Source organism: Clarias gariepinus, chromosome 2 (genome assembly GCF_024256425.1).
Source record: "Clarias gariepinus isolate MV-2021 ecotype Netherlands chromosome 2, CGAR_prim_01v2, whole genome shotgun sequence".
Lineage (NCBI taxonomy): Eukaryota > Metazoa > Chordata > Actinopteri > Siluriformes > Clariidae > Clarias > Clarias gariepinus.
The window spans coordinates 49,234,950-49,262,513 of NC_071101.1; the positions used below are offsets into that span (position 1 = coordinate 49,234,950).

General features: G+C 43.3%; 3 protein-coding genes and 1 pseudogene across 3 annotated transcripts; 3 read left to right on the top strand and 1 right to left on the bottom strand.

Moving 5' to 3' along the window:
- Positions 1 to 308: 308 nt before the first annotated feature.
- On the top strand, positions 309 to 1,361 carry LOC128541345 (trace amine-associated receptor 13c-like). The gene has a single exon (XM_053511724.1). The coding sequence runs from the start codon at positions 309 to 311 to the stop codon at positions 1,359 to 1,361; it is 1,053 nt and encodes a 350-aa protein (XP_053367699.1).
- A 7,359-nt stretch (positions 1,362 to 8,720) lies between these two features.
- LOC128513864 (trace amine-associated receptor 13c-like) lies at positions 8,721 to 9,743 on the top strand. The gene has a single exon (XM_053487420.1). It carries the CDS (start codon positions 8,721 to 8,723, stop codon positions 9,741 to 9,743), a length of 1,023 nt encoding a protein of 340 aa, XP_053343395.1.
- Positions 9,744 to 14,873: 5,130 nt separating this feature from the next.
- Positions 14,874 to 21,181, bottom strand: LOC128541354 (uncharacterized; annotated as a pseudogene).
- Positions 21,182 to 25,447: 4,266 nt separating this feature from the next.
- Positions 25,448 to 26,479, top strand: LOC128514198 (trace amine-associated receptor 13c-like). The gene has a single exon (XM_053487936.1). The coding sequence runs from the start codon at positions 25,448 to 25,450 to the stop codon at positions 26,477 to 26,479; it is 1,032 nt and encodes a 343-aa protein (XP_053343911.1).
- The last annotated feature ends 1,085 nt before the right edge of the window (positions 26,480 to 27,564 follow it).

The window sequence follows — 27,564 nt, forward strand, 5'->3', positions numbered from 1 at the left end:
AAATGTGACAGCTGCATATCCTATTATTATTACTATTATTAATATTTCTATTTCTATTATTTCTATTATTATTATTATTATTATTATTATTTTATATTAATGGCAGGATGGCAGCCAAAATATCATTTAGTTCTCTGTGGATCAAAGGGGGAAGTAACTTCGTTGCTATTGGACTAATACCTTTCAGTCTGTATCATTCTGAGTCTGGTAAGCAAATATAACCATGAACATTTCTTTAATAAATCACTTTGTGCATAAAACTGTAGATCACAGATGACTGTAAATCTGTGACATATTCAGGTTAAAGGATGTTGGGAGCTTCAAATTTATCTTTACTTGATGCAAAAGATTTCATAGAGTACTGTTATCCTGAATCAAATCTCTCTTGTGTGAAGATTTCTCATAATGTAGCAGCTAGAGCAGTTATATATTCGTTACTGGTGTTTGCAACAATTGTTACAATTCTGGGGAATTCAGTCGTCATTATCTCCATAGCTCATTTTAAACAGCTTCACACACCTACAAACATTTTGGTGATGTCTCTGGCTCTAGTGGATCTGCTTCTGGGACTCACAGTCATGCCTTTCAGCATGGTCAGGACTGTGGATGGATGCTGGTACTTTGGGGAAGAATTCTGCTATTGGCATTCTACTTTTGACTTTCTGTTCACTGGTGCATCGATCTTTCATCTGATTTCTATTGCTGCGGATCGACATCAAGCTGTGTGCTATCCACTTCACTACCCTTCAAGAATAACTCTACCTGTTGCTGGCCTTATGGCAGCTCTGAGCTGGATTTTGGCTACAGTGTATGCTTTCAGTTCCATTGGTTTAAATGCCAAAATGAACATAGGAGAATATATTGTGTCTGTAAACTGTTTTGGAAATTGTTTAGTTTTGATCAGTGAAGCATGTGCTTCTATATGTACATGTTTGTTTTTCATTGTGCCAGTGTGTGTTATGATTGGTCTGTATACTCAGATATTTTTAGTTTCGGACAGGCATGCAAGAACAATTGAGGTAACAAAAAAGGGCAGATCTGACATTACATCATCAACAAAGATATCACAAAAAGTGAAACATGAGAAAAAAGCAGCAAAAACTCTAGGGATAGTTGTTGGAGCATTTAATGCATGCTGGATGCCATATTACATTACATCTCTTATTGATACTTTCTCACACAATACGACAACTGGAATTCTTCCCGAACTATTTAACTGGTTGACTTATATCAATTCAACATTGAACCCGATCATATATGGCCTTTTCTATCCATGGTTTAGGAAAACACTTTATCTTATTGTTACACTAAAAATATTTGCCCCTAATTCCTCTGACATAAAAGTGTGCAACTTAAAATAAATAATTTATTGCTTAAAATACATGTAATCAATGAAGAGTAGACACTGCATTTATTTCCATTGTTATGCAGTAATTAATTGGAAACACAGTAATAATTGTTTTAGTTATCTTAGTTATCTAGCTGTGACACTCATATATTTAACTCAGGTGCTGTCCATTTTTTTAATAATCCTTGAGATGGTTCTACACCTTCATTTGAGTCCAGTTGTCTTTAATTATACTGATTGGACTTGATTAGAAAAGCCACACACCAGTCTATATGAGACCTTACAGCTCACAATGCATGTCAGAGCAAATGTGAATCATGAGGTCAAAGGAACTGCCTGAGGAGCTCAGAGACAGAATTGTGGCAAGGCACAGATCTGGCCACGGTTATAAAAAAATTCTGCTGCACTTAAGGTTCCTAAGAGGCCTCCATCATTCTTAAATGGAAGATGTTTGGGATGACCAGAACTATTCCTAGAGCTGGCCGTCCAGCCAAACTGAGCTATCGGGGTAGAAGAGCCTTGGTAAAAGAGGTAAAGAAGAACCCAAAGATCACTGTGGCTGTGCTCCAGAGATGCAGTTGATGGGAGAAAGTTGATGGGAGAAAGTCAACCATCACTGCATCCTCCACCAGTCAGGGCTTTATGGTACAGTGGCCCGACGGAAGCTTCTCCTCAGTGCAACACACATTAACACTAGAAGCGCCGAGCAGCGGTCATTTGACCACTATGGGGGGAAAAAAATACTTCACACTCGATCAAATTCCAGGACCCTCCTTTCATGACTTTTCCTAGGTCTGTAAGATTAATCACCCTGCATGCCAACATTTTCAAAATCGTGCCAGTAAATGCCAGTATGAAGCTATTTTGCTCTTATTTACGTGCAATTGCTGACAGCTGCGCGCCGGTCAAGTTGTTTCCTGCCTTTTCCCATCTGCGATTCTCATTTCTCTCAGCAGATGCCGCAAGGGATCTTGGGTAGGCTCCATGTCCCCAAAATTATGTAAACAATAAAAAGAATGAGTGAGAGTTACTGACAAGAATCATCTCTAATAAAAAGGTACATATGCCACTAGAGGTAATGAATTAGACATGAGAAATTTACTTAGGCACACCTTTTGTGCAGGCCCGAATTGGCTAATCGGGAGGACCGGGAGGAATCCCCGGTGGGTTGGTCCGTTTTTTGGCCGTGAGGGCTGGTGTCCCCAGCTACCTGCACTCACAGCATTCACACTTTATATATATATATATATATATATATATATATATATATATATATATATATAATGAGTACATTTTGCATTAAAACCAGTGACAGGGAGAGTACAAGAACATATGAAGATGATAAAACGGCTGGTAAATTAACGTTAAGCTAGTTAGGAGCAGTGCAAAACAACGATGTCTGCAAATCACCGTTCATTTTTATGTATCGAACTTTTTCTTGTATTGTACCAAGCACCAGACATGAGCCCAACACACTAGAATGGGCAGGTAGGATTCTCATTGAGTGAATATAAGAATTTAAATAAATAATATTAATATTAATGAATATTACACCTGCTCAATGAAAAATGCCCTGAGATAATTAATGACATTAGATGATTGACTACATTAATACATCTGACTTAGCTTAATCAGAAAGCTAAAAAGAGGAAATCTGTGGTGAGATATATGACCATCAGAAGCAGAGCCAGTACCCAGTTATATCATGCAAGAGACTGACTCTCAATGTGGAAAACACATGTAAGCTGTTGTACCACAGTCTGTGAATAAACAAACATGATAACATTCTATGCTCAAGTGTTACTTATTGACCTATTATGTTTTTATTAAAAAATAGTAAATATACAAAGCCTACGACTGAAAGGGAGTAAAAGTCATATAAAAGCCTGCATGTTTTGCCATAATAAATATTATTTTGCCATTTGAAATATTTAATTTTCTTTTTTTTAATTTAATTTAAAGATGCTTTCCACACATGTTTAAGCTTACAGAATTCTTTTTATTGTTATTAAATGCAGGTGCTTTTGAGTTTAGGGATACAGAAGGAAGTGTGAAAGGGAGGGAAGAGTCTACTCAGGAACAGATAACAGAGGCAGCAACTCAGCAGCAGAACCCAGAACCACAAGCTAGGAACAAGGCAGATAAGGATGATTCTGTTGATAGTTTTGATTACTTTGCTCGACCTCAGTCACAGGATATAGATAATTTTTTTTAAATGCCTTGTAGACTCCGGCGCTGACCAAAATCTGATCTGTTTATCTATGGTGAACCTCCTTAAAATTCCCTCTCTAACTTTGGGCCACCCATTCTTCGTCTAAGCCCTTGATGGAAGCAACCTAGCCCCAGTTAACCTAGTGCAGGTTTCTTCTACGTGGAGAAGAAGGACAAGTCCCTCAGACCCTGCATAGATTACCTGGGACTTAATAAAATAACGATCAAGAACCGTTATCCCTTGCCTCCTATGACTTCTGCCTTCGAACTTCTGCAAGACGCCCAATTCTTCACAAAGCTGGACCTAAGAAATGCCTATCACTTGGTCAGGATCAGGTAGGGGGACGAGTGGAAAACCGCCTTTAACACACCATCTGGTCATTATGAGTACTTCGTGGTTCCTTTTGGATTAACCAATGCGCCGGCCATCTTCCAAACATTAGTTAATGATATCTTAGGAGACTTTCTGAATGTCATTGTTTTCGTTTATCTCGACGATATTCTCATCTTTTTCCACTGCATTGGAGAACACAAGCATCATGTACTCAGGTATTTTAAAGACTTTTGGAGAATAAACTTTATGTCAAGGCGGAAAAATGTGAATTTCTCCGCGATTTCACATCCTTTATGGGGTTTGTAAACTCCCCTTCAGGTATCCAGATGGATAGCATGGTGGCAGCACCCCTCACTACCCTCACCTGCACAAAACTCTTTTCAGTGGAACCCTCCGGCTAAAAAAGCCTTTTCGGACCTTAAACACCCTTCACCTCTGCCCCTATCCTTACGTTCCCTGACCCCTCCCTTTAGTTTGTGGTGGAAGTAGATGCATCAGAATCTGGAGTAGCTGTCCCCTTTCAAAGATTCCACAAGGACAATAAACTTCATTCTTGCTCCTTCTTCTCTCGTTGCCTCTCTCCGACTGAACGCAACTACGGCATTGGAGACCGTGAATTACTGGCTGTTAAGCTGGCCCTGGAGGAATGGCGGCATTGGCTGGAGGAAGTGGAACACCCCTTTCTGGTTTGAACAGATCACAAGAACCTTGGGTACTTGAGGTCAGCCAGAAGACTTAATTTATGTCAGGCTCGTTGGTCACTTTTTTTTTCAAGATTTAACTTTACGTTTTCTTACCGCCCTGGGTCCAAGAATGCCAAACCTTGATCCCCTCTTCTGACAGTTTTCTCCCCCCCCAATCCCTTCTTTCCCGGAAACTATCCTCCCACACCACTGTAATGTGGCTACAGCTCATCTTGAGCTTGAGAACCAGGTACTACAAGCCCTTGAACAAGAACCTCGCCCCAGCAATGTTCCTCAGGATAGACTCTTCGTCCCTGCCTCCACACGCTCCTTGGTGCTAGAATGTGGTCACAGCTCCAGTCTTGTGTGTCACCCAGGGGCCAATCGCACCTTATTCCTCATACATCAATGCTTCTGGTGGCCAACCATCAAAGATTATGTGAGAAGATTCATGGCATCTTGCAACACATGCACCAGGAATAAGACCACAAATCGCCCCACTGAGGGACTTTTTAGGCCCCTTCCAACTCCACACCGACCTTGGTCACACATCTCTCTCAACTTTGCCACCGGACTCCCCCCTTCAGAAGGAAATACCTGCATCTTGACAGTGGTCGAACAATTCTCGAAGTCCACAGACTTTATTCCCCTACCCAAACTCCCGTCTGCCAAGAAAACAGCAGAACTTTTGATACTTCATGTCTTCCGACTTCCGGTGAACATAGTGTCTGATCGAGGGCCTCAGTTCTCTGCACAGTTCTGGAGGGCTTTTTTTCTCAAAGCAATGGGCAGTCTGAACATCTTAATCAGAAACTCAAAAAATACCCTAGGTGTATGCCATCACGTGATTCCTCTTCATGGAGCAGAATGCTACCCTGTGTGGAATATGCCTACAACTCTCTCCCCACATCCTCCACTGGCATATCCCCCTTTCAGTGCTGTCTAGGATATCAACCACCATTGTTCCCTACTCAAGAAAAGGAAGTCTCAGGTCCGGCCGTCCAAGCCTTTGTCCACTGATGCAAGAAAACCTGGCAGCGTGCTCGCTTCCAGCTGCTGCGCGCAGTCAGCACCTTTCAACAAAAAGCCAATCACCATCGCTCTGCAGCCCCCAGGTACCGTGTTGGACAAAGGGTAATGATTTCTATTCGTGACATACCCATCAACACTAATCGGAAACTATCTTCTAGATCTATCGGCCCATTCACCATCACCGAGACATCAACCCGTGTTCTGTAAGACTGTCTCTACCATTATCTATGCGTCATATAAACCCCACATTTCATGTCTCTCAGATCCAACGGCTAGTTGCTTGTCCTCTGTCCCCTCCCCTCTGCACCCCCACCGCCTCGACTCATCGATGGGGGGGGGACCTTTACAGTCCGCAGGCTCCTCAAATCCCATCATCGAGGCCGTGGCCTGCAATATCTCGTAGACTGGGAGGGTTACGGCCCCGAAGAGAGAAGTTTGGGTGCCTGCCAGATTTATCCTGGACTCATCCTTAATGAAGGAATTTCACAGACTCCACCCTGAAGCACCATCCAGAATGCCTGGTGGCGTCCGTAGAAGTGGGGGTACTGTCACAACCCGCCAAACCACACCTACACGATAGATGAGCCCGACTCTTTCCAGACCTTACCCCAGTCCGCGCCTTACCTCTGCCTGTTTACTCTCATTATCTCCTATATTTTAGACACTCATAAAGTGCCGCTCCTCGCCAGATTTTCATGCCAATATTCCCGCGTTTGTTTTGTCATTTGCTTACCGTGTTATTGACCCTGTTTTGTTATTGACCTCGCTCTTGCCTAGCGTTTTGGAATTGCTGCACGTTTGAATTACCGGCTTTTGACTTCCGCGTTGTATACTGACAACGAGACTGCCTAGCGTTTTGGATTTACTGCATGTTTGGAGCTATTGCACGTCTGAAATTTCTGAAATTTCTTCTGAAATTTCTGAACCATCTGGACCTCCTCTGCTTTTCACAAAAGACTGTAAGTGCACATTATCTTTATTTCTGCTCTTGGATATTTCTTTTCATTTCTGCTGCCATACCCAGGGGCATGACGAAAAGTTTAATACATTTTATTTTAATCTTTATTTCATACATATAGCTTAGTATATATTTGTACTTATTTGATATTTTTTCATTTCAAGATTTGGATATTTATGAGCACTAATTCTTACAAAAAATAGATTCTGATACTGTTAAACATTACATTGTGTTAACTGTTCAAATAAATCTTCACTGTGAAGCAACACTTGAGCTACTGTATTTAGACTGAATTGGATATTACGTTATTTTAATATAGTCAGTCGTGAACTAAATTGGGCCATTCTAAGGCTTGAAATGCCAGGGCTGAAAAGGAGTCCCACTCTGGCCCTGCTTTTGTGTCATAGACTGGAAACATACTGTATTGTGGTACAATTGTCGTTTACAAATAATAAAGAAAAAAAAGGAAATGTTAGTTAATTTGGGTGTGTGTATAATATATAACCAAATCTAAATGGCCCTGTGTGGAAAAGTGATTGCCCCCCTTGTTAAAAAAATAACTTAACTGTGGTTTATCACACCTGAGTTTAATTTCTGTAGTCACCTCCAGGCCTGATTACTGCCACACCTGTTTCAATCAAGAAATCACTTAAATAGGAGCTACCTGACACAGAGAAGTAGACCAAAAGCACCTCAAAAGCTAGACATCATACCAAGATCCAAAGAAATTTAGGAACATATGAGAACAAAAGTAATTGAGATCTATCAGTCTGTTAAAGGTTATAAAGCCATTTCTAAAGCTTTGGGACTCCAGCGAACCACAGTGAGAGCCATTATCCACAAATGGCAAAAACATGGAACAGTGGTGAACCTTCCCAGGAGTGGCCGGCCGACCAAAATTACCCCAAGAGCGCAGAGACAACTCATCCAAGAGGCCACAAAAGACCCCAGGACAACATCTAAAGAACTGCAGGCCTCACTTGCCTCAATTAAGGTCAGTGTTCACGACTTCACCATAAGAAAGAGACTGGGCAAAAACGGCCTGCATGGCAGATTTCCAAGGTGCAAACCACTTTTAAGCAAAAAAAACATCTTAATGATTGCCAGGACTTTTGGGAAAATACCTTGTGGACTGACAAGACAAAAGTTGTACTTTTTGGAAGGTGCGTGTCCCGTTACATCTGGCGTAAAAGTAAAATTTTTTACAGCATTTCAGAAAAAGAACATCATACTAACAGTAAAATATGGTGGTGGTAGTGTGATGGTCTGGGGTTGTTTTGTTGCTTTAGGACCTGGAAGGCTTGCTGTGATAGATGGAACCATGAATTCTACTGTCTACCAAAAAATCCTGAAGGAGAATGTCCGGCCATCTGTTCGTCAACTCAAGCTGAAGCAATCTTGGGTGCTGCAGCAGGACAGTGACCGAAAACACACCAGCAAATCCACCTCTAAATGGCTATAAGAAAAACAAAATGAAGACTTTGGAGTGGCCTAGTCAAAGTCCTGACCTGAATCCTATTGAGATGTTGTGGCATGACCTTAAAAAGGCGGTTCATGCTAGAAAACCCTCAAATAAAGCTGAATTACAACAATTCTGCAAAGATGAGTGGGCCAAAATTCCTTCAGAGCGCTGTAAAAGACTCGTTGCAAGTTATCGCAAACACTTGATTGCAGTTATTGCTGCTAAGGGTGGCCCAACCAGTCATTAGGTTCAGGGGGCAATTACTTTTTTACACAGGGCCATGTAGGTTTGGATTTTTTTTCTCCCTAAATAATAAAAACCATCATTTAAAAACTGCATTTTGTTTTTACTTGTGTTATCTTTGACTAATAGTTAAATGTGTTTGATGATCAGAAACATTTTGTGTGACAAACATGCAAAAGAACAAGAAATCAGGAAGGGGGCAAATAGTTTTTCACACCACTGTATGTATATATATATACACACAATTTGTTTTTATATATCTTTATTTTCTTATTCCCTAATGCTGTGGAGAGAAACACTAACTATATTCCTATAAGACAAATATGTCCCAGGTGATCTCTTCATCAGGCAGGAGCCAACTATAATTTGTGGCTCTTCTCATTAACAGAATTATTTAATGCATGAGCTTTTACAAGATGTGACTGTTTTCAATACTTTGATGTTTAAGGATGCCAGAGCCTCTTAGTTTTTTACATGAAGAAGCAGATTTTAAAGTTTACTGTTTTCCTGAATTCAATGCCTCTTGTATAAAAATCCCTCACAATGTATCAACTCAAACTGTGCTGTATTTGTTGCTGTTGTCTGCAATGACCATTACAATTCTAGGGAACTCTGTTGTCATTATCTCCATAGCACATTTTAAACAACTTCACACACCTACAAACATTTTGGTGATGTCTCTGGCACTGGTGGATCTGCTTCTGGGAATCACAGTCATGCCGTTCAGCATGATCAGGTCTGTGGAAGGATGCTGGTACTACAGTCAAGAATTCTGTTTTTTACACTCTAGTTTTGACCTGTGCCTTACTGGAGCATCAATTTTCCATTTAATTTCTATTGCAATTGATCGATATCAAGCCGTGTGTTATCCTCTTCAATACCCTACAAAAATGACCAAACCTGTTGCATGGTTTATGGTGGCTGTGAGTTGGATTACAGCAGCAATGTGTTCCTATACTCTCTTGTTTACAAAACCAAGTGAAGACAATGGATTACCAAATTGCTTGGGAAGTTGCACCCTTTTAATGAATGCATTATGGGCTATTTTAAGTATCGTTATAGGATTCATTTTACCATGTTGTGTTATGATTTGTCTTTATGCTCAAATATTTTTAATTTCAAAGAAGCATGCAAGAAAAATGGAGGGGGTGAAGCAGGGCAGAGATGATTTGACCAAGTTTTCACAAAAAGAAAAACATGAGAACAAAGCAGTAAAAACTCTTGGGATTGTTGTAGGAGCCTTTAATTTTTGCTGGATGCCCTTTTTCCTTATCTCTCTACTTGATCCTTTTATTAACTTTGCAACCCCTTCATTACTTTTTGATGTCTTTAGCTGGTTAGGTTACATTAATTCCACTTTAAACCCTATCATATATGGCTTTTTCTACCCTTGGTTCAGAAAAACACTATCTCTCATTGTTACACTAAAAATATTTACTCCTCATTCATCTGATACAAAAGTATATACATAGTAAGAGCAATGTATTTAAGGTTTAAAATATATGTGGCATAATTAAACTCGTTCATTAGTTAGGTATGGAATTAATATATCGAAATTTATTGTTGCATGATACATATTCACACTTTCCCTTTTCCCATAAGACCTATTTTTGTAGCCAAAAATATTAATGTTATATTAATAAAGTGTTGGCATTCAGCCACTGTTCTGTCTAGTTTTTATGCCTGTGCTTTTATGTCTTTAGTTCATGGGCAACTAGAAATTAAAGTATACATTATACATTTTCATGTAATACAATCTTTCCTGGATTCCAATGCCATTTCAAATATTAAAATGAGCTACTAAATTTACACAAAAATGAATTTGTGCTTTCTCTACTAATTTTTTTTTCCTACCACTTAACATGAAAATATACTATGTACAAAAGGTATTGGTGTTTTTTGCATTTTCTTTTTGTTTGTGAATTTTATTGGTGTCAGGTCTGTACTGAAATTTGTGGTAAATTACACAGAATAAACTAAAATAAACGAGTGTTAACAAAAACCTTTAAGAAATGCATGCATGTTCAGATGGACATAATAAGAACAGAATAGTTCTTCTTATGTTTGACTTCATGGCAAAAGTCACGGTTGAATGTTGGCTGTGAATAGAGAGCAGCCAACTAAGCTAGCAGCTGAAAAAAGGTTCCACCTGTGAGACTCTTACTGGCTCTCCACCTGATTGCTGTGGCAGATTTTCTTATACATTCAAGAGCAGTAAGCTGCAACCTGTGTGGCCAGTTCTGGAACCCAGTCTTCTTTTGTAGGACGACTTTCACACACATACACACACTAACAAAATCACTGCTGTCTGGTCACTGAAATCTTTCTTTTTGTGTGACTTTAACAAGGAACCTATCCCATGACAAACTGATTTTGCCTATTTTTGAAGATTTCGCAAAAATGTGACATTGCATTGTTATTAATCAGGGTAACCTTTTTCTTCCCGGGCGCCATTGTTGCAGTACAGTTATTAAAGAACAGTCACTATACGGAATAACATACCACAGATGTTTACAGAACAAGCGGGAACCCAGTGTGCCTGCTTTCTCTATCTCTGTTTTAACGCATAAAATAAGTATGGTGGCCCAGAAGGGCAAAGCAACTTTCCCGTACATGTGTACGTGTTTTTATAGATTTTTTTCTGTAAATGCGCATCTACTTTTTCCAGTGTGAGGACCCTCTTTCTCGTTTAAGTTGCATGCTAAATGCTAAAGCTAATGCACGAGACACAGTGAACACCGAACTATGCCTGTGCAGTTCCAGGACTAAATCTGGCTGGAATATACTGTGGATTTATTTACTTAATTTGCAACTGGACACACTTAGCAGGTACTGATTAATATATAATAAACAATAAATATATATGTTTCTGTTTAGGACAGTAAACAATAGCATTGTAGTAGTGCTAATACTATTGGAGTGTTTGGAAAAAATGCTGAGCCGAGTTTAAATGGCAGTCGTTAAGAGGAATAGCATCTCATTTAGTTTATTAAACACTAATGTAAACAATCAGCTCCACTGCTAGCGCTTAGCATAGTAAACCTAGCTTGTTTATTCATTCATATTTGGACAAATAGCTGATGTAAATAATTAGATACATTGTTATTTATAGTTGAGTGTTTATTTCCAGTTTGCTTATACTTCAACAAAACAGTTCAAGTGCATGTAAAGCATTGCTGAAAATGACATTGAATTTAATTAGATGTAACTTCACATGGTGTGAGGGTACAGGCTTGCACAGTATACATTACTTCACACTGTGTAGGGTACAGGTTTAGTGTACCCTTAGACAGAGTGGAGTATACATTATACATTAAGATTCAATATTAAAAGAACTGTATTAATCCCAGTGGGAAATTGCTTATGCTAGGTTACAGTTGCTCACAGTTGTTATCTAAGGAAAGGTAATAAATAATAATCATAATAATAATAATAATCACCAAAAAAAGGTCTTAAAACAGTAAGTACCAAAAAAATATGACCCAAGAGCATTTGTAAGTATTGCACAGTAATCTAATATATGTATGTAATACATATTGTAGCGTTTTTACGCCGAGAAGAATGCTGGAGAGACGAGTGAGCTTATTTGCTACCCAATGCAATGGCTGGGAGTACTTTATTAAGCATACAGCATGTAAGGCATGAGCAGCACCTTCACTCAGGAGCCTACATCCAATTCAGCACTAGCTTGAACTGGAGCACATTTCACACGTCACACACCCCTCACACAAACAGGGCCGAAGCCACCAAACCAAACACCTTTCCCCAACATGGTGAACACACACCGACATCCCCGCAAGGCATGCTGGTCGTCAGCCGCCGCCCCGCCCACGCCACACTGCCCCCACCCGAGCTGTGACCGTCCCTGGTCACCATGAAGAACTCCGTTTCGGAGGCGTGGAGGCGGTCGGCGCTGGCGGTGGGAACGCCGGCGTCCTTTGGCAGATGAGGGGTGAACGCGAATGTAGTCCTGAGGCGGTCCGGCCTCCAGAGTTCGATGGTTCCCCGGCGTGCGGCTGTGGAGGCGCACGACGGTCCCGGTGGGGCAAAACTCGTGCCCGCCCTGCCAACCGCACCCGGTAGATGACATCGGAGAGCCGAGCTGGCTGTGAGTGTCCACGCCCATTCGCCCCTTCTGCCTGGCGATGAGCGGTTCACAGTTCCACAACCCGTGGGAAACAGTGGAGCCGGTGTCCACGAGCGCCCGCAGTAAGACGCCGTCCGGCACACAGTCGATGTAAAGCCCCGCGGGGCTCCCCAACCGTCCACCCGGCGCTAGATTAGCGGCTGCTGGTGTACGCTGTCCCTCAGGCCTGAGAATGTTAAAGCGGTAGTCCGGCGGTCCCTGGCCTCGGCGTCGTCGCGGAATCTCGAAAGCGGTGTCGAGGCCTAGCCGCGACGGGTAGCCCTGTCCCCGGCTAGGTTCACCTACCAAGCGCCACTGAGCTGCGGGCGGTCGCTCGGCTCTTTCGCCGTGATGTGCCGCCATTATGGGCTCAGCGCGCTCGACCTCGCACAGCGCCTCCTTACGGTCACCCGCGCCGTCGCCTCGCCGCGAAACGTCGGAGAGCTGCTCGTTGCCTAGCCGCGACGGGTAGCCCTGTCCCCGGCTAGGTTCACCAACCGAACGCCACTGAGCTGCGGGCGGTCGCTCGGCTCTTCCGCCGCGATGTGCCGCCAATATGGGCTCAGCGCGCTCGGCCTCGCGCAGCGGCAGTTCGCTTTGCCGGCTAACAGCGCACGGAGCTGTATTTTGCTCCGGCGCTTGCGCAATGCCAGCCTCCGCCCCGAGATCCAGCGCCGGGATTTTCTGCTTCCCGCTCCGTGTTGGTTGACGTGGTGTGCTCGCGCTAGCTCCGCCGGAAAAACGCTTCTTCAGCGCGAGTAGTCGCTCCGCTACTCGGCGGCCCGCTTGGATTTTTAGAAGGTCCTCCTTTGTGCGCTCGAACCCGTTATTCTCCATCCCACTTCTGACACCAATGTAGCGTTTTTATGCCGAGAAGAATGCTGGAGAGACGAGTGAGCTTATTTGCTACCCAATGCAATGGCTGGGAGTACTTTATTAAGCATACAGCATGTAAGGCATGAGCAGCACCTTCACTCAGGAGCCTACATCCAATTCAGCACTAGCTTGAACTGGAGCACATTTCACACGTCACACACCCCTCACACAAACAGGGCCGAAGCCACCAAACCAAACACCTTTCCCCAACATGGTGAACACACACCGACATCCCCGCAAGGCATGCTGGTCGTCAGCCGCCGCCCCGCCCACGCCACAATATACTAGATTACTGTATTAAAGTGCACACAAATATACGTGCACTTTATCTTGTCTGTTGTCTCTGGGTTGGAGTGTTAGTTTTTTGTTAATTTATGTTGTTAATTTATGTTGGTAAAATTTATGTTGTCTGGTCAATCTGTCTTGTCTCCACTAGCCAGCTAACTAGGCCTCTTAGTTAGCTAGTTTTAGCTCCTTGTTAATTTATGTTGTAAATGTATGTTGCATGTAGCACCTTGGTCCTGGAGGAACTTTGTTTCGTTTCACTGTGTCCTACCTGTATATGGTTGAAATGACAATAAAGCCTACTTGAACTTAAACTAATATTGTATTATTATATGTAATCTTGTATTACATATTTTATTGGGAAGTAGTATTGCACTTATTATTAATAGAGGTAAGTATTAATGTTCTGTTTTGTTACAGTCCAGTGAAAAACCAGGTACATGTGTGAATAAATTACAGAGAAGAGTTGTAAACTTTTATGGCCGTTGGGAGAAAGGATCTCCTGTGGCGCTCTGTGGAACACTTTGTAGTGATCAGTTTTTGGCTGAAACTGCTCCTCTGTTCAGCGAAAACACTATATAGTGGGTGAGAAGGATTGTTGAAAATGGATTGTACTTTGGACAGAATCCTTCTCTTCGCTACTACATCCACAGAGTCAAGCTCCATGCCTAGCACAGATCCGGCCTTTTTAATTGACTTGTCTAGTATGTTCTTATCAGACACCCTAATGTTTGATAAGAACAAACTGGACAAGTGCACTAAATGCAATAACCTAACAAATTAACAACAAAATATGGGGCTTTTATACAGTATGTTTAACCAAACGCCTGTGCCATTGACATCTGTTACTAAAACGAACATAAACCATTGTAAATGTCCTGGTGAGATCCTGAAGTATTAAAGGAGAAGAAGACAGAAAAGTGTCACAAGGAGTTGGCTCAAGTTAGGGGGAGAAGGTGTAGGAGACAGAGATACATAAAGAGAGAAGACGAAGGTGAGCGTGGGAGCATTTGCACCTTTAGGAACAGATGCAAGAGAAGACAGGAAGATAGCAGAAGGGAAGATTTAACACATTAATATCAGATCTATGAAAAAGAGAAATTAATGGGTGTGAAAACATCGCAACTTCAAGCAACTTGGAAGCTGTGCCCCTCCACTCTTACTCCAGACTCTGGGACTTGATTTTCAAATCAAATGCAAAATTTACGTTCCAGTTATCCCTCACCTTCTGCTCAGGATGTAGTTATAAGAAACATCTTAGAAGTGCAGCTTGGACACATACCCAGGGTCACAGGGTGTTTCGGGTCTTAGATCATCAGACACCCTCACCTGAGCGACCCAGCCGGGGATGATCAGACCCCGATTTGTGTCCAAGCAGCGCACTAAGCCATACATCGCCCCTTTTGATGCACAGCCACCTAGAGGCTTTCTCCGCTGCCTCACAGATGTTTCTGGTGGCTTTCCTTTCTTGAGCACCTCTAATTCCAAGCAGCTTGAGTGATCGGTGCAGGCTCTGTCCTGGGAATCCTCTGCAGCCAATCTCAATTGGCTCACAGCAGGCCCTCCACCCCTTCCGCCTGGAGTCCTCCACCAGTTCCAGATACTTCGCCTTTTTCCGCTCAAAAGCTCCCTCAATCTGGTCTTCCCAGGGGACTATGAGTTCCAGTAGCACCACTTGCTTTGTACTCTCTGATGTTGAGTGTTGTGCTGGTAATGTGGTCTGGAAACTTCAGTTGCCTCCCCAGGTCCACCTTCAGCTGCCAGTCACCTGCTGTGGATAGCAGACCAGCTGGGACCTTTAGCTGTGACTGAGGCTTCTCCCCGGCCCTGACGAAAACAATGTTTGGCCTTACTAGGGGCTGGTGCTTGCTTTGCTGGATTCCGGCACAGATAGTGTCGGCTACTGCCTTCAGCAGCTGGTCGTGGTGCCATCGGTACCTTCCCTCTCTCAGTGCTTTCGGGCAGCAGCTCAAGATGTGCCCCAGCGACCCTCTTGCAGGGCACAAAGGACAGGATGGTGCTTCCACTAGCCCTCAGCAATGCAGATTGGCTGGGCTCGATAGGACGTCATACACTGACTGGATCAGAAACTTAAATCTTGCTGGCTCTGACCTCCAAAGTTCTGACCAGATGATTTTCCGAGTCAGTGCATGTTCCCAATTGGTCCAAGCTCCCTGCTGACGCATAGCCACAGTTTTACTACGACGCTCCTCTTCCACCTCTGCTCGGACCTCGCCCTGAATTATCTGCCATCTTTCCCTCCCCTGCGCTCTGTCATAGCGCAGCGTTTTATGACAGCCGAGTCCTGCTCGCCGAACCGCCACAGACCCTACTAGCACACCATGCCGCAACCTTGCCTCTGCCTTCCAGTCTTCCTTCCAGTCCTGATCTCTATGCCTGCAGAGGAGACTCTGGTGTCGGATAAGTCTCTGTACAGTAACACCTCCCTAGCTCTTGTTACTTAGAATTTCTCTGTAAGGCCTGAGAACGGAAGCAGGAGCTTGTTGATGTGCCCATACAGGGCAATGCAACTCAGGCTCTTCGGCAGGCCCAGCCACCTGCGCAGGAACTGGCTGATGTTTCTCTCCAGGGTCTCCACTGTTGTTATTGGGACCTGGTGCATCAACTGTGGCCACAAAAGCCTTGGCAGAATGCCATACTGATATATTCAGGCTTTAAATTTCCCGGGGAGGCCTGCCCTGTCCACTGCTGCAAGCCAGGTTTTCAACTCTGCATGCATAGCCTGGATTGCTACTTTGTCTCTCAAAGTCACGTCAAAGAGCTTCCCTAAGCTTTTCACCGGCTTCTCCGTCAATAATGGTATTTGGAGACTGTTCATTTGAAAGCGGAATTTATCCTCAACTCTCCCCTTTCTCAACACAAGGGACTGGCATTTAGCTGGCTTGAATGTCATTCTCGCCCAAGATGTTAGCCTTTTCAGACCTTTAAGGAGCCAGCGGCACCCTGGCACTGATGTTGCTGTGACTGTTAAATCATCCATAAAGGCTCTGATTGGCGGTTGGCGAGTGTCAGATCTGGAGAGAGGCCCTCTGCATTCCACTTCTGCCGCCTTGACAAGCATGGTCATCGCTAGGGCAAACAGCGTCACTGATTTGGTGCAACCAGTGATGATGCCTTTTTCTAGGCAGTGCCATGCTGATGTTATAGATCCAGATGTGAATCTCATACTTAACCTACTGTAATAGTCCTGTATGAGATCTGTGATCTTCTGCGGAACATGGGGCATCGTCAAGGCTTTTGTCACCAGTTTGTGAGGAATTGATCCGTAGGCATTTGCCAGATCCAGCCATATGACTAACAAATCTCCTCGGTTCTCTCTGGCCTCTTGGATCAGCTAGGTGGCCACTCCGTTGTGTTCAATGCAGCCTGGGAAGCCTGGAATCCCTCCCTTCTGCACGCTAGTATCAATGTAGGAATTCCTTAGGAGAAAATCAGTCATGCGATTGGCAAGGATCTTGAAGATCTTGCCCTCTACGCTAAGCAGTGAGATGGTACGGAACTGCGAGATGTCACTTGCGTTTTCCTCCTTTGGTATCCACACACCTTCGGCATACCTCCACTGCTGGGATACCCTGCCTCTTTGCCATACTACCCTAATGTTTCTCCACAGCCTCTGCAGGAGTCTTGGGCAGTGCTTGTACACTTTGTATGGCACGCCGCTCGGCCCTGGTGCTGCACTGGACCATGTAGCCCTGACCGTGTTCTTGACCTTTGCCAGCGTTGGCTCTTTGATGTTGAATTGGCTGGATGGTAGTGATGGTAAAATTAGTTCTCTGCAGGGGCCCAGGTCTTCCTCCCTCTGCCGGTCGCTGTATGTTTCAGGGAGAAGGGGGTTAATGTCGTCTTCTAGGCACATGAGGGTCCCACTCCGCTTCTGCCCAAGCAGCTTCTTCGGAAACTCGAAAGGGTTGGCTATGAAGTCAGTGCGCTTGCAGGCCCTCTCTCTACCCTTCCTCCTGTGCCACTCAGCACGACATAGGGAGATGAGCTTTTTCCTGAGGATGTCCCGGAGCTCAGTCAGGGCAGGCTTTTCTTCCTCGCTTGCCTTCTTAAAACGTTGTTTCAGGGACTTCAAGTCTCTCCTGAGTGCAGTGATCTTGTTCTCTCGCCTGTTGGTTCTAGCTGTAGTCTTGGCCTTTGGCTGTTGTAAAGCTGGTGTAGAAATCAGCTGTTACACAGGCAGTTGATGATTTACATACAGCTCACTGTGAAAAGGAAAACACACAAGCACACATTTTATAAGAAGTATAAACACATATTATTAGAACCCGAACAAAAGCCTTTTCTTGACTGTTACATACACTGTGTAAGCACATGGTTAACTACTCAGAAGATCTATGATATCACTACATTATATGGCAGTACAATAGCACTCACGAACCCTAATAAGTTGCATACAACAATTTCTCTAACAATCTCTAACATTACCCAAACAGGAGCTGCGAGGAATTAGCTCAGGGCTAATTAACACTTCGCAACAGTTAATACTCTGCTTTTAGTCTGCATCTTAGCTCTTTCAATAAGCTAGCGGTTAGCATAGTGATATTAGCTTGCTTATAAATCCATATGTGGATGTATATTACAGAGATGTCATGGAGCTGATGGTTTACATGTTTTTAGTGGTCTAAATAAGATAATATTCCTTTTAATGACTGACATTTACACTCGGCTCGGCATTTCCCCAAACACTCCACTAGTATTAGCACTGCAGTGCTATAAAGCTATTGTTTACCGCCCTAAACAGTAACATCCAGTTAATTTTATATATTAAACAGTACCTGTTAAGTGTGTCCAGTTGCAAATTTAGTAAATAAATTCACTGTATATTCCACCTGTCATGCACTAACCTGAGTAGACCAGAAGATGTAGCTTTAGCGGTTAGCCCTTTGTAGCGTGGATGGTGAACCCAAACGCGGAAGCAAGCGAGTAGGCAGGATAACCACTCGATTTAGTCTAAGGACTCTCACAGGAGGGGAGCAAGGGAAAAACACAGAATTAACCTGCGTCCTATAAACACACACTCGAAAACAGAAAGTAAACCCAAGAAAGTGAGTACTCACGAATTGACAGAGAAACGATGTGAACCGTCAAGGGCGAACTCAATGACTGAGTGATGTGCAGCGCCATCTTGTCTCCTTTCATGCGTCCTATTTGCGACCGTACTACTTTCGGGTCCTAGTGCAGGTCGCGGCGTGGGTGTGTGTGACAGTACCCCCCTGTCCAGGACCGACTCCCGATGGTCCTGGGGTGGAGGATACCCGACGACGGTAGTCCCTGATCAGCTCGAGGTCGAGCATGAACCGGGCGGGAATCCAAGATCGCTCCTCGGGACCGTAGCCTTCCCAGTCGACCAGGTATTAGGTGCCTCGGCCCCAAGGGGGCGAATTGAGGATCCGACGTACGGTGTAGGCAGGGCCACCGTCGATGATTCGGGGAGGAGGAGCAATGGAATGGCAATGGAGGAGCAGGGAGGGGGGGTGGAACTATAGGAGAAGTGGTGAAGGGTTTCAACAAAGAGGTGTGGAAAACCGGATGAATTCGGAGCGCCGCAGGCAGCTGGATCCGGTAGGTGACAGGGTTGATGCGGAGTGTGATGCGGTTAGGACCAATGAACCAAGGTGATAACTTCTTTGACTCTGTGTGGAGATGCAGATTTTTGGTAGATTTTTGGTAGCCATACTTTGTTTTGGTAGCCATACTTTGTCACCTACGTTATACATTGGTGGGTGTCGACGGCGATGTTGGGTGGTGTATCGGTGGTTAGCTCATCGGATGGCTTGATTGGCTTGTCTCCACAGCCAACAACACCTGCGGACAAACTGTTGGGCCGACGGTACATCAACCTCTGGTTCTTGATGTTCGAACATCGAAGGCTGGAAACCGTGGCATACCTCAAATGGACTGAGATTTGTGGCAGATGACACATGAAGGTTATGAGATAACTCAGCCCATATGAGGTAGTGGGCCCAGGAGCGCTGACGATCTGTGACAAAACATCTCAGATAGCGCTCCAGTTGTTTGTTGGTTCGCTCCGTCTTACTGTTAGTATGCGGGTGGTATCCTGATGACAGACTGCAGGTGGAATTGATCAGACGGCAGAAGGCCTTCCAGAACCGGGCAGTGAACTAGGGCCCCCTGTCCGAGACAATGTCTTTTGGGAACCCATGCAGGCGGACTACCTGCAGGCGGGAATCAGCTCAGCTGTGTCTTTAGCTGACAGAAGTCCGGGGAAGAGCCACCAGATGTACAGCTTTGGATAACGTCTGGGTGAATAAGGATTAGAGCGGTGGTGAAACGACGACATAGTTAATGGAAGGCGGAAATGGCACTGGAGTTGAGGTGGAAGTGATGAGATCATGGGCGTGTCAGGGCAGTTAGGGGTGCTGCAACTCTACTGTAGTCCCGGATGAAGCGACGATAGAAATTCGTAAACCCGAGAAACCGTTAAAGCTGCTTGAGGGTCTTGGGTAGGGGCTAATGACGCACAGCTTCCAGTTTCTGCGGGTCCATGGCCACACCCTGGGGCGAGATGACAAAGCCCAGGAACGTGGTGGAGCACTCGTGAAAAGCGCACTTTTTCAACTTACAATACAGTTGATGGGCGAGCAATCTCTTTAGGACCGCCCTGACATGTTGGGTGTGTTCTTCAACTGTCCATGAGTAGATTAATATGTCGTCCAGGTAGGCAAAAGCCCACCGCCCCAGCATATCTCGAAGAACGTCATTAATGAAGCTTTGGCGGCGGGGGCATTGCAGAGTCCAAATGGAATGACGAGACTTTTATAGTGTCCAGTGGATGTGATGAAGGCCGTCTTCCACTCATCGCCCTCTGAACCAAGTTGTAGGCGCTCCGAAGGTCCAACTTCGTTATAAATGGTGACACCAGAGAAGGCGCCCAGGGCAGAGTTGGTAAGAGGCAGTGGGTGTCGGTTCTTGATGGTAATGTTGTTTAGCCCCCGATAATCGACACATGGACGAAGTTCACCCCCTTTTTTTTTTTTTTTTTTTACATAGAAGAACCACGCGCGGCGGGCGAGAAGTAGGGCCTGATGGTACCTTTTGGAGATGGGTAGCGCGTCTCTTACAGAACACCTCAGCCAGGTCTCGGTAGGCAGGAGGAATGGCGTTGGTGTCAACGTCGAGGGCCTCGGACTCCCTAGAGCATGTCCCAGCCGAAGCTGATAGGCAAAATTCGTTACAGGCCGGCCCCAACTGCAAGATCCTTTTTTGGGTCCAGGATATCAGAGGGTCATGCTGTAAAAGCCAGGGGTGTCCAAGGATGATGGGTGGTGACGAAATGGAAGTCAGGTGAAATTGGATCTGTTCTTGATGTTGCTGAATAATTAGGGTCTACTGAGGTGATACGAACAGGCTGGGATAACGCTTCCAACTCCACTCCCAGTTTTTGGCATAAGAAAAGTCAATGAAGTTGCCTGCAGCACCGGAATCGATGAACACAGAACTTCTGACCCGTTTGTGGCAAAACTGGAGGTGTACCTAAACCGTGAGACGAGAGGCGCTAGGGATCGTGGCAAAGAGGTAGGGGTGGCCCGGCGAGCTGCTCTCTTTGCCTAGGATGTCCGGAGCGCGGTGTCCCCCCATGATGTCTGCATGGCGAGGGTACGGAACTCTGCTGTGTATCGACTCACGGACAAACCTCCCTGCCGCAGGTGATAAAGCTTGGTGTCGGTCTCCACCTCGCCTGCAGGGTGTTCAAAAGTTTGAGTTGGCGGGTGAATTCATTATATGAATGGGCGGTGTCTGTATCTGAGCGAAGAACTGCAGTGGCCCACTCAGCTGCCTGCCCTGATAGCGACAAAACGAGAAGAGCAATGCGTAGCCGATCGGTGGAGTATTTGGTGGCATTAAACTCAAACACCAGCTTGAGTGCTGTTAGAAAAACACTACACTTCCCGTCCGTGCCATTCTATTTTCCTGGCAATGAGAGAAAACCATCATAAGGGGGCTAGCCGCGTCAGCAACAGCCACGCGGAGATCCGCATTCTCCCGACGGAGCTCCACAACACTGCGAGGCAGTGCAAGGCCGCGGCGTCTTGGACGCTCCGGCGCAGATTAGCGATCTCTCCGGTTAGCTGATTGATGAGCGCGGCATGCTGATCCACCACATAACAGAGGCGCGCGTGATCCGCTGGGTTCACCGCGAAAGACTCAGTCATTCTGTCAAGCACTAACCTGAGTAGACCAGAAGATGTAGCCTTAGCGGTTAGCTTTTTGTAGCGTGAATGGTGAACCCAGACGCGGAAGCAAGCAAGTAAGCAGGATAACCACGCGATTTAGTCTAAGGACTCTTACAGAAGGGGAGCAAGGGGAAAACACAAATTTAACCCGCGTCCTATAAACACACACTCGAAAGCAGAAAGTAAACCCAAGAAAGTGAGTACTCACGAATTGGCAGAGAAATGATCTGAACCGTCATGGGCGAGGTAGGAGGGTACTTGGTGTATCATCAGGTAAGGGAAAAGGAGACTTGGTGGTGGAACGAGGAAGTCCAGGAGTGTATGCAGGGAATGAGGCTAGCTAAGAAGAAGTGGGACTCTGAGAGGACTGAAGAGAGTAGACAGGAGTACAGGGAGATGCAGCGTAAGGTGAAGGTAGAGGTGGCAAAGGCCAAAGTAAGAGCATATGAGGACTTGTATGCTAGATTGGATAGTAAGGAGGGTGAGGTGGATCTGTATAGGTTGGCGAGGCAGAAAGATAGAAAATGGGAGGGATGTGCAGCAGGTTAGAGTGATTAAAGATAGAGATGGAAAGGTACTGATAGATGCCAAGAGGGTGATGGGAAGATGAAAAGAATACTTTACAGAGTTGAGCAATGAGGAAAATGAAAGAGTAGAAGAGGTGACTGTTGTGGAGCAGAAAGTAGCTTATATTAGTAAAAGTGAGATGAGAAGGGCGTTGAAGAGGATGAAAAGTGGAAAGGCTGTTGGTCCTGATGACATACCTGTGGAGGTATGGAAGTGCTTAGGAGAGGTGGCAGTAGAGTTTCTAACTAGTTTGTTTAACAAGATATTGGAGAGTGAGAGGATTCCAGAAGAATGGAGGAGAAGTGTATTGGTGCCGATTTTTAAGAACAAGGGAGATGTGCAGAGCTGTGGCAATTACAAATAAAGCTAATGAGCCATACAATGAAGCTGTGGAAAAGAGTAGTGGAAGCTAGGTTAAGGGCAGAGGTGAGCATTTGTGAGCAGCAATATGGTTTCATGCCTAGAAAGAGTACATCAGATGCAGTATTTGCTTTAAGGATACTGGTGGAGAAGTACAGAGAAGGTAATAAAGAGTTGCATTGTGTCTTTGTAGATTTAGAGAAGGCATACAACCCGAGAGAGGAGCTGTGGTGTTGTATGAGGAAGTCTGGAGTGGCAGAGAAGTATGTTAGAGTGGTGCAGGACATGTATGAGAGCTGTACAACAGTAGTGAGATGTGCTGTAGGTGTGACAGAAGAGTTCAAGGTGGAGGTGGGTCTGCATCAAGAATCGGCTCTAAGCCCATTTTTGTTTGCTCTGGTGATGGACAGGGTGACAGATGAGGTTAGACAGGAGTCTCCATGGGTTACATTAATTCCACTTTATCATATATGGCTTTTTCTATCCTTGGTTCAGAAAAACACTATCTTTCATTGTTACACTAAAAATATTTGCTCCTCATTCATCTGATACATCATGACTGCAAATTATTTAATCCTGAAAATATTTGTGTCACATGAACAGTGACAACTCATCAATGTGTGGGGTTAAAATAGTGAAGATTTTGGATATTCCATGTGGATAGGCACACTATGCATAAAAAATGCTTTATGCATAACTTCAGTAGGCCTTTAGTCACCTGCATAAAAATATGTCTTAAAAACAAACAAAATACTTTAAAAGTGTTGACATGCAGGAAGGCATGTACGTGTCACAGTTTAAGTCTTTGTGGATTTGTTAACTATCAAAATCTGGATGCTTATATACCACAGCTTTATTAAATTTTAATAACCCTTTATTTGTTACTATCAGTGGTTAACCTAAGCCCATTTTTGTTTGCTCTGGTGATGGACAGGAAGACAGATAAGGTTAGACAGGAGTCTCCATGGACTTTGATGTTTGCAGATGACATTGTGCTTTGTAGCGAGAGCAGGGAACAGGTGAAAAAAATTTCGGAAAGGCGGAGGTATGCTCTGGAAAGCAGAGGAATGAAGGTTAGCCGCAGTAAGACGGAATACATGTGTGTGAATGAGGAGAACCCAAGAGGAACGGTGAGGATCCAGGGAGCAGAGGTAAAGAAGGTGCAGGACTTTAAGTACTTAGGGTCAACGATCCAGAGCAACGGGGAGTGTGGAAAGGAAGTGAAGAGGCCTCCTTTTACTGTGGCTTTGCTCCAGAGATGCAGTTGATGGGAGAAAGTCAACCATCACTGCATCCTCCACCAGTTGGGGCTTTATGGTACAATGGCCTGACGGAAGCCTCTCCTCAGTGCAACACACATTAAGAAACACCTGAACACCTAAAGAACTCCTGTTGGTGAGAAATAAGATTCTCTGGTCTGATGCAACCAGGATAAAACTTTTTGGTCTTAATTCTACGCGGTATGTCTGGAGAAAGACAATTCTCAGCACCTGTCCAATACAGTCCAAACAGTGAAGCACAAAAAGATATGCAGGTTAGGCTAATTGGCGTTCCCAAATTGGCCGTAGTGTGTGAATGGGTGTGTATATGTGTGCGCGCCCTGCAATGGATTGGCGCCCTGTCCAGGGTGTACCCTGCCTCGTGCCCTAAGCCTCCTGGGATAGTCTCCAGGTCCCTGCGACCCTGAATACAGGATAAAGTGAAGATAGGAGATAACAGAAGATAAGTGAGTGAGTGAGTGTTTTAGCTGTGCATTTATCGAATGAGCACATACTACGTCCGAACTGACTGCACTGTATTTTATGTTTCTTATATTTTTAACTGTATTATTCATTCTAAATCTAATTTTAAGTAGGTTTCAAGTGTCACTACAAACTGTTTAAATAATTTTATTGCTATTATTTTCTATTTCTTTATATATATATATATATATATTAGTTTCTATTTTATGTAAAGCACTGTATGTACTATGAAATGTACTATACAAATAAACTTCCCTTGCCTTGCCTTGCCTTGATGATCTAATGTATGAGCCAGATTGACTGACCCAGTCAAGGGGCTTTATTTTATTTTAACAATATACAGCTGGTACAGGACACAGTAAAACAAAACAGTCTACCAAGACTATTGTGATATACAAAACAACAGAGAACTACATGAGACTTCAAGCAATGGCAGTGTATGAAAATTTGAAGATGACCTGAGAACTCTTCAGAAAAATGGACAGAGGCCTAGCATCTGCTGTACAGTGTAAAACTGCATTCCAAGAAACCTACCTTACAACATTTAAGTGTATGCTTAGATTAATACATATGCTAATAAAGAACCCAAAGCCATGCTACTGTTCAGACCTGTTTTTTTACACTAATTAATACAATTATGTCACAAATATTGAACTAGTTGTATTAACTAATTACACCTTATAAGTGATGCACTGTTGGACCTGGATAGTATGTGATCTGTCCATCTATAAAGTATTATTGATGTATTTAATATTTCAAGCGAAATTTTATAACCTGGTGTCCATTAGCATGTCAATTTTATTTGCACTTCGTTCAAAGGTGAATGTAATGTTCCTATTGGGTTATCAGCTCCCAGATGGCTTTATTCATGAAATGCAAAACACATATAACTTTCAATACTTCTGTGGTAAAGTGAGAATCATTGATTTATCACTGTTTTAGACTGGTCCAAGATAGGCTCCAATTTTTTCCAGGAGTTTTCAAAATATTTATTGTAAAGGATGCCGGAAGTTCAAAATGTATCTAGACTAGAAAAACCTTTGGAAGAATACTGTTTTCCTCATTCCAATATCTCTTGTTTGAAAGATTCTTATCATGTGACAACTAAAACAGTGTTATATTTTTTACTGGTGTGTGCGATGGCCATTACAATTCTTGGGAACTCTATTGTCATTATCTCCATAGCTCATTTTAAACAACTTCACACACCTACAAACATTTTGGTGATGTCGCTGGCACTGGTGGATCTGCTTCTGGGAATCACAGTCATGCCATTCAGTATGGTCAGGTCTGTGGATGGCTGCTGGTACTATGGTGAAGAATTGTGTCTTTTACACTCAAGTTTTGACATGTGTCTCACTGGTGCATCAATCTTCCATCTGATTTCTATTGCAATTGATCGATATCAAGCCGTGTGTTATCCTCTTCAATACCCTACGAGAGTGACCAAATCTGTCGCATGGTTTATGGTAGCTGTAAGTTGGACTGCATCTGTAGTGTACTCTTATAGTCTCTTGTTTACAAAAGCAAGTGTCGACAGTGGACTCACAAATTGCTTGGGAAATTGTAGCCTTTTTATGAATGCATTTTGGGCTATTTTAAGTATAGTTATAGGATTTATTTTACCATGTTGTGTTATGATTTGTCTTTATGCTCAAATATTTTTCATTTCAAAAAAGCATACAAGAAAAATTGAGGGTGTGAAGCAGGGCAGAAATTATTTAACTGTAAACAAATTTTCACAAAGAGAAAAACATGAGAACAAAGCAGTAAAAACTCTCGGGATTGTTGTGGGAGCCTTCAATTTTTGCTGGATGCCATTTTTCCTTACTTCTCTACTTGATCCTTTTATAAACTTTGTCACCCCTTTGTTACTTTTTGATGTTTTTGTCTGGTTGGGTTACATTAATTCCACTTTAAACCCCATCATATATGGCTTTTTCTATCCTTGGTTCAGAAAAACACTATCTCTCATTGTTACACTAAAAATATTTGCTCCTCATTCATCTGATACAAAAGTATATACATCATAACTGCCTGAACATATTTGTGATACATGAACATTAACAACTCATCAATGCTTGGGGTTAAAATACTGAAGATTTTGGATATTCCATGTGGATAGGCACACTATGCTTAAAAACATGCTTGATGCACAACTTCAGTAGGCCTTTAGTCACCTGCATAAAAATATGTCTTAAAAACAAATAAAATACTTAAAATACTAGAAGTGTTGACATGCAGGAAGGCATGTATGTATCACAGTTTGTTTAAGTCTTTGTGGATTTGTTAACTATCAAAATCTGGATGCATGTTTATATAACACAGCTTTATTGAATTTTTAAAACCCTTTATTTGTTACTATCAGTGGTTAAATTAAAGTGAAAATCTAAGGACAGTGTGAGCAGGCTCACCTATGTTCATAATGGTAATACTAATTAAAAAATTAAATATACTTTGGAAGTTAGTTATTGGTGATTCCTACATAATGTGTTTTTCTACTAAAAGTATCTGGGTGGTAGGCCGTGTGTCATCTGTTGTTTGGGTTTTAAACATTCAACCTGGGGTGTTTAATACCAATGACCTTTTGTAGGACAACATGTACCTTACTAAATTAAATCTGAATAATATAAAGTAGTGTCTATATATATAGTGTAAACCTCTTACTAATCTTTGATATTTCTAGAACCAGATAGGGAGTCTAATCCAACTAAATCATTTAGGTAAAGGGATGTTAAGAAAAAAAGTAAACTATAGATTGCTTTAATAAGATATTAAAGGGAATGCTACAGTATAATAGCTGTTAGTGTAATTGTAATTGCTGCCTTACATGATATGGGCAGATTTCTTATGTGTAAGTAATCTAGCAGCATATCTAGCTTTAGATATATCCATATAGTTGTATAATATCCAGTTTTGCATATAGGAAAGACATGAGAAACGTGTAAGATAGTTACAACAATCACGATGGATGTAATAAACACCTAGATAAATGGTTAAATTCACACATTGAACAAGTGTTGAATAAGTATTTTATATATATATATATATATATATATATATATATATATAGTGGCATAGGCGGGGCGGCAGCTGACGACCATCATGCATTGCGGGG

Excerpts from the sequence above, each read along its gene's own strand:
- LOC128541345 (XM_053511724.1), top strand. The coding sequence starts at position 309 with ATGTTGGGAGCTTCAAATTTATCTTTACTTGATGCAAAAGATTTCATA.
- LOC128513864 (XM_053487420.1), top strand. The coding sequence starts at position 8,721 with ATGCCAGAGCCTCTTAGTTTTTTACATGAAGAAGCAGATTTTAAAGTT.
- LOC128514198 (XM_053487936.1), top strand. The coding sequence starts at position 25,448 with ATGCCGGAAGTTCAAAATGTATCTAGACTAGAAAAACCTTTGGAAGAA.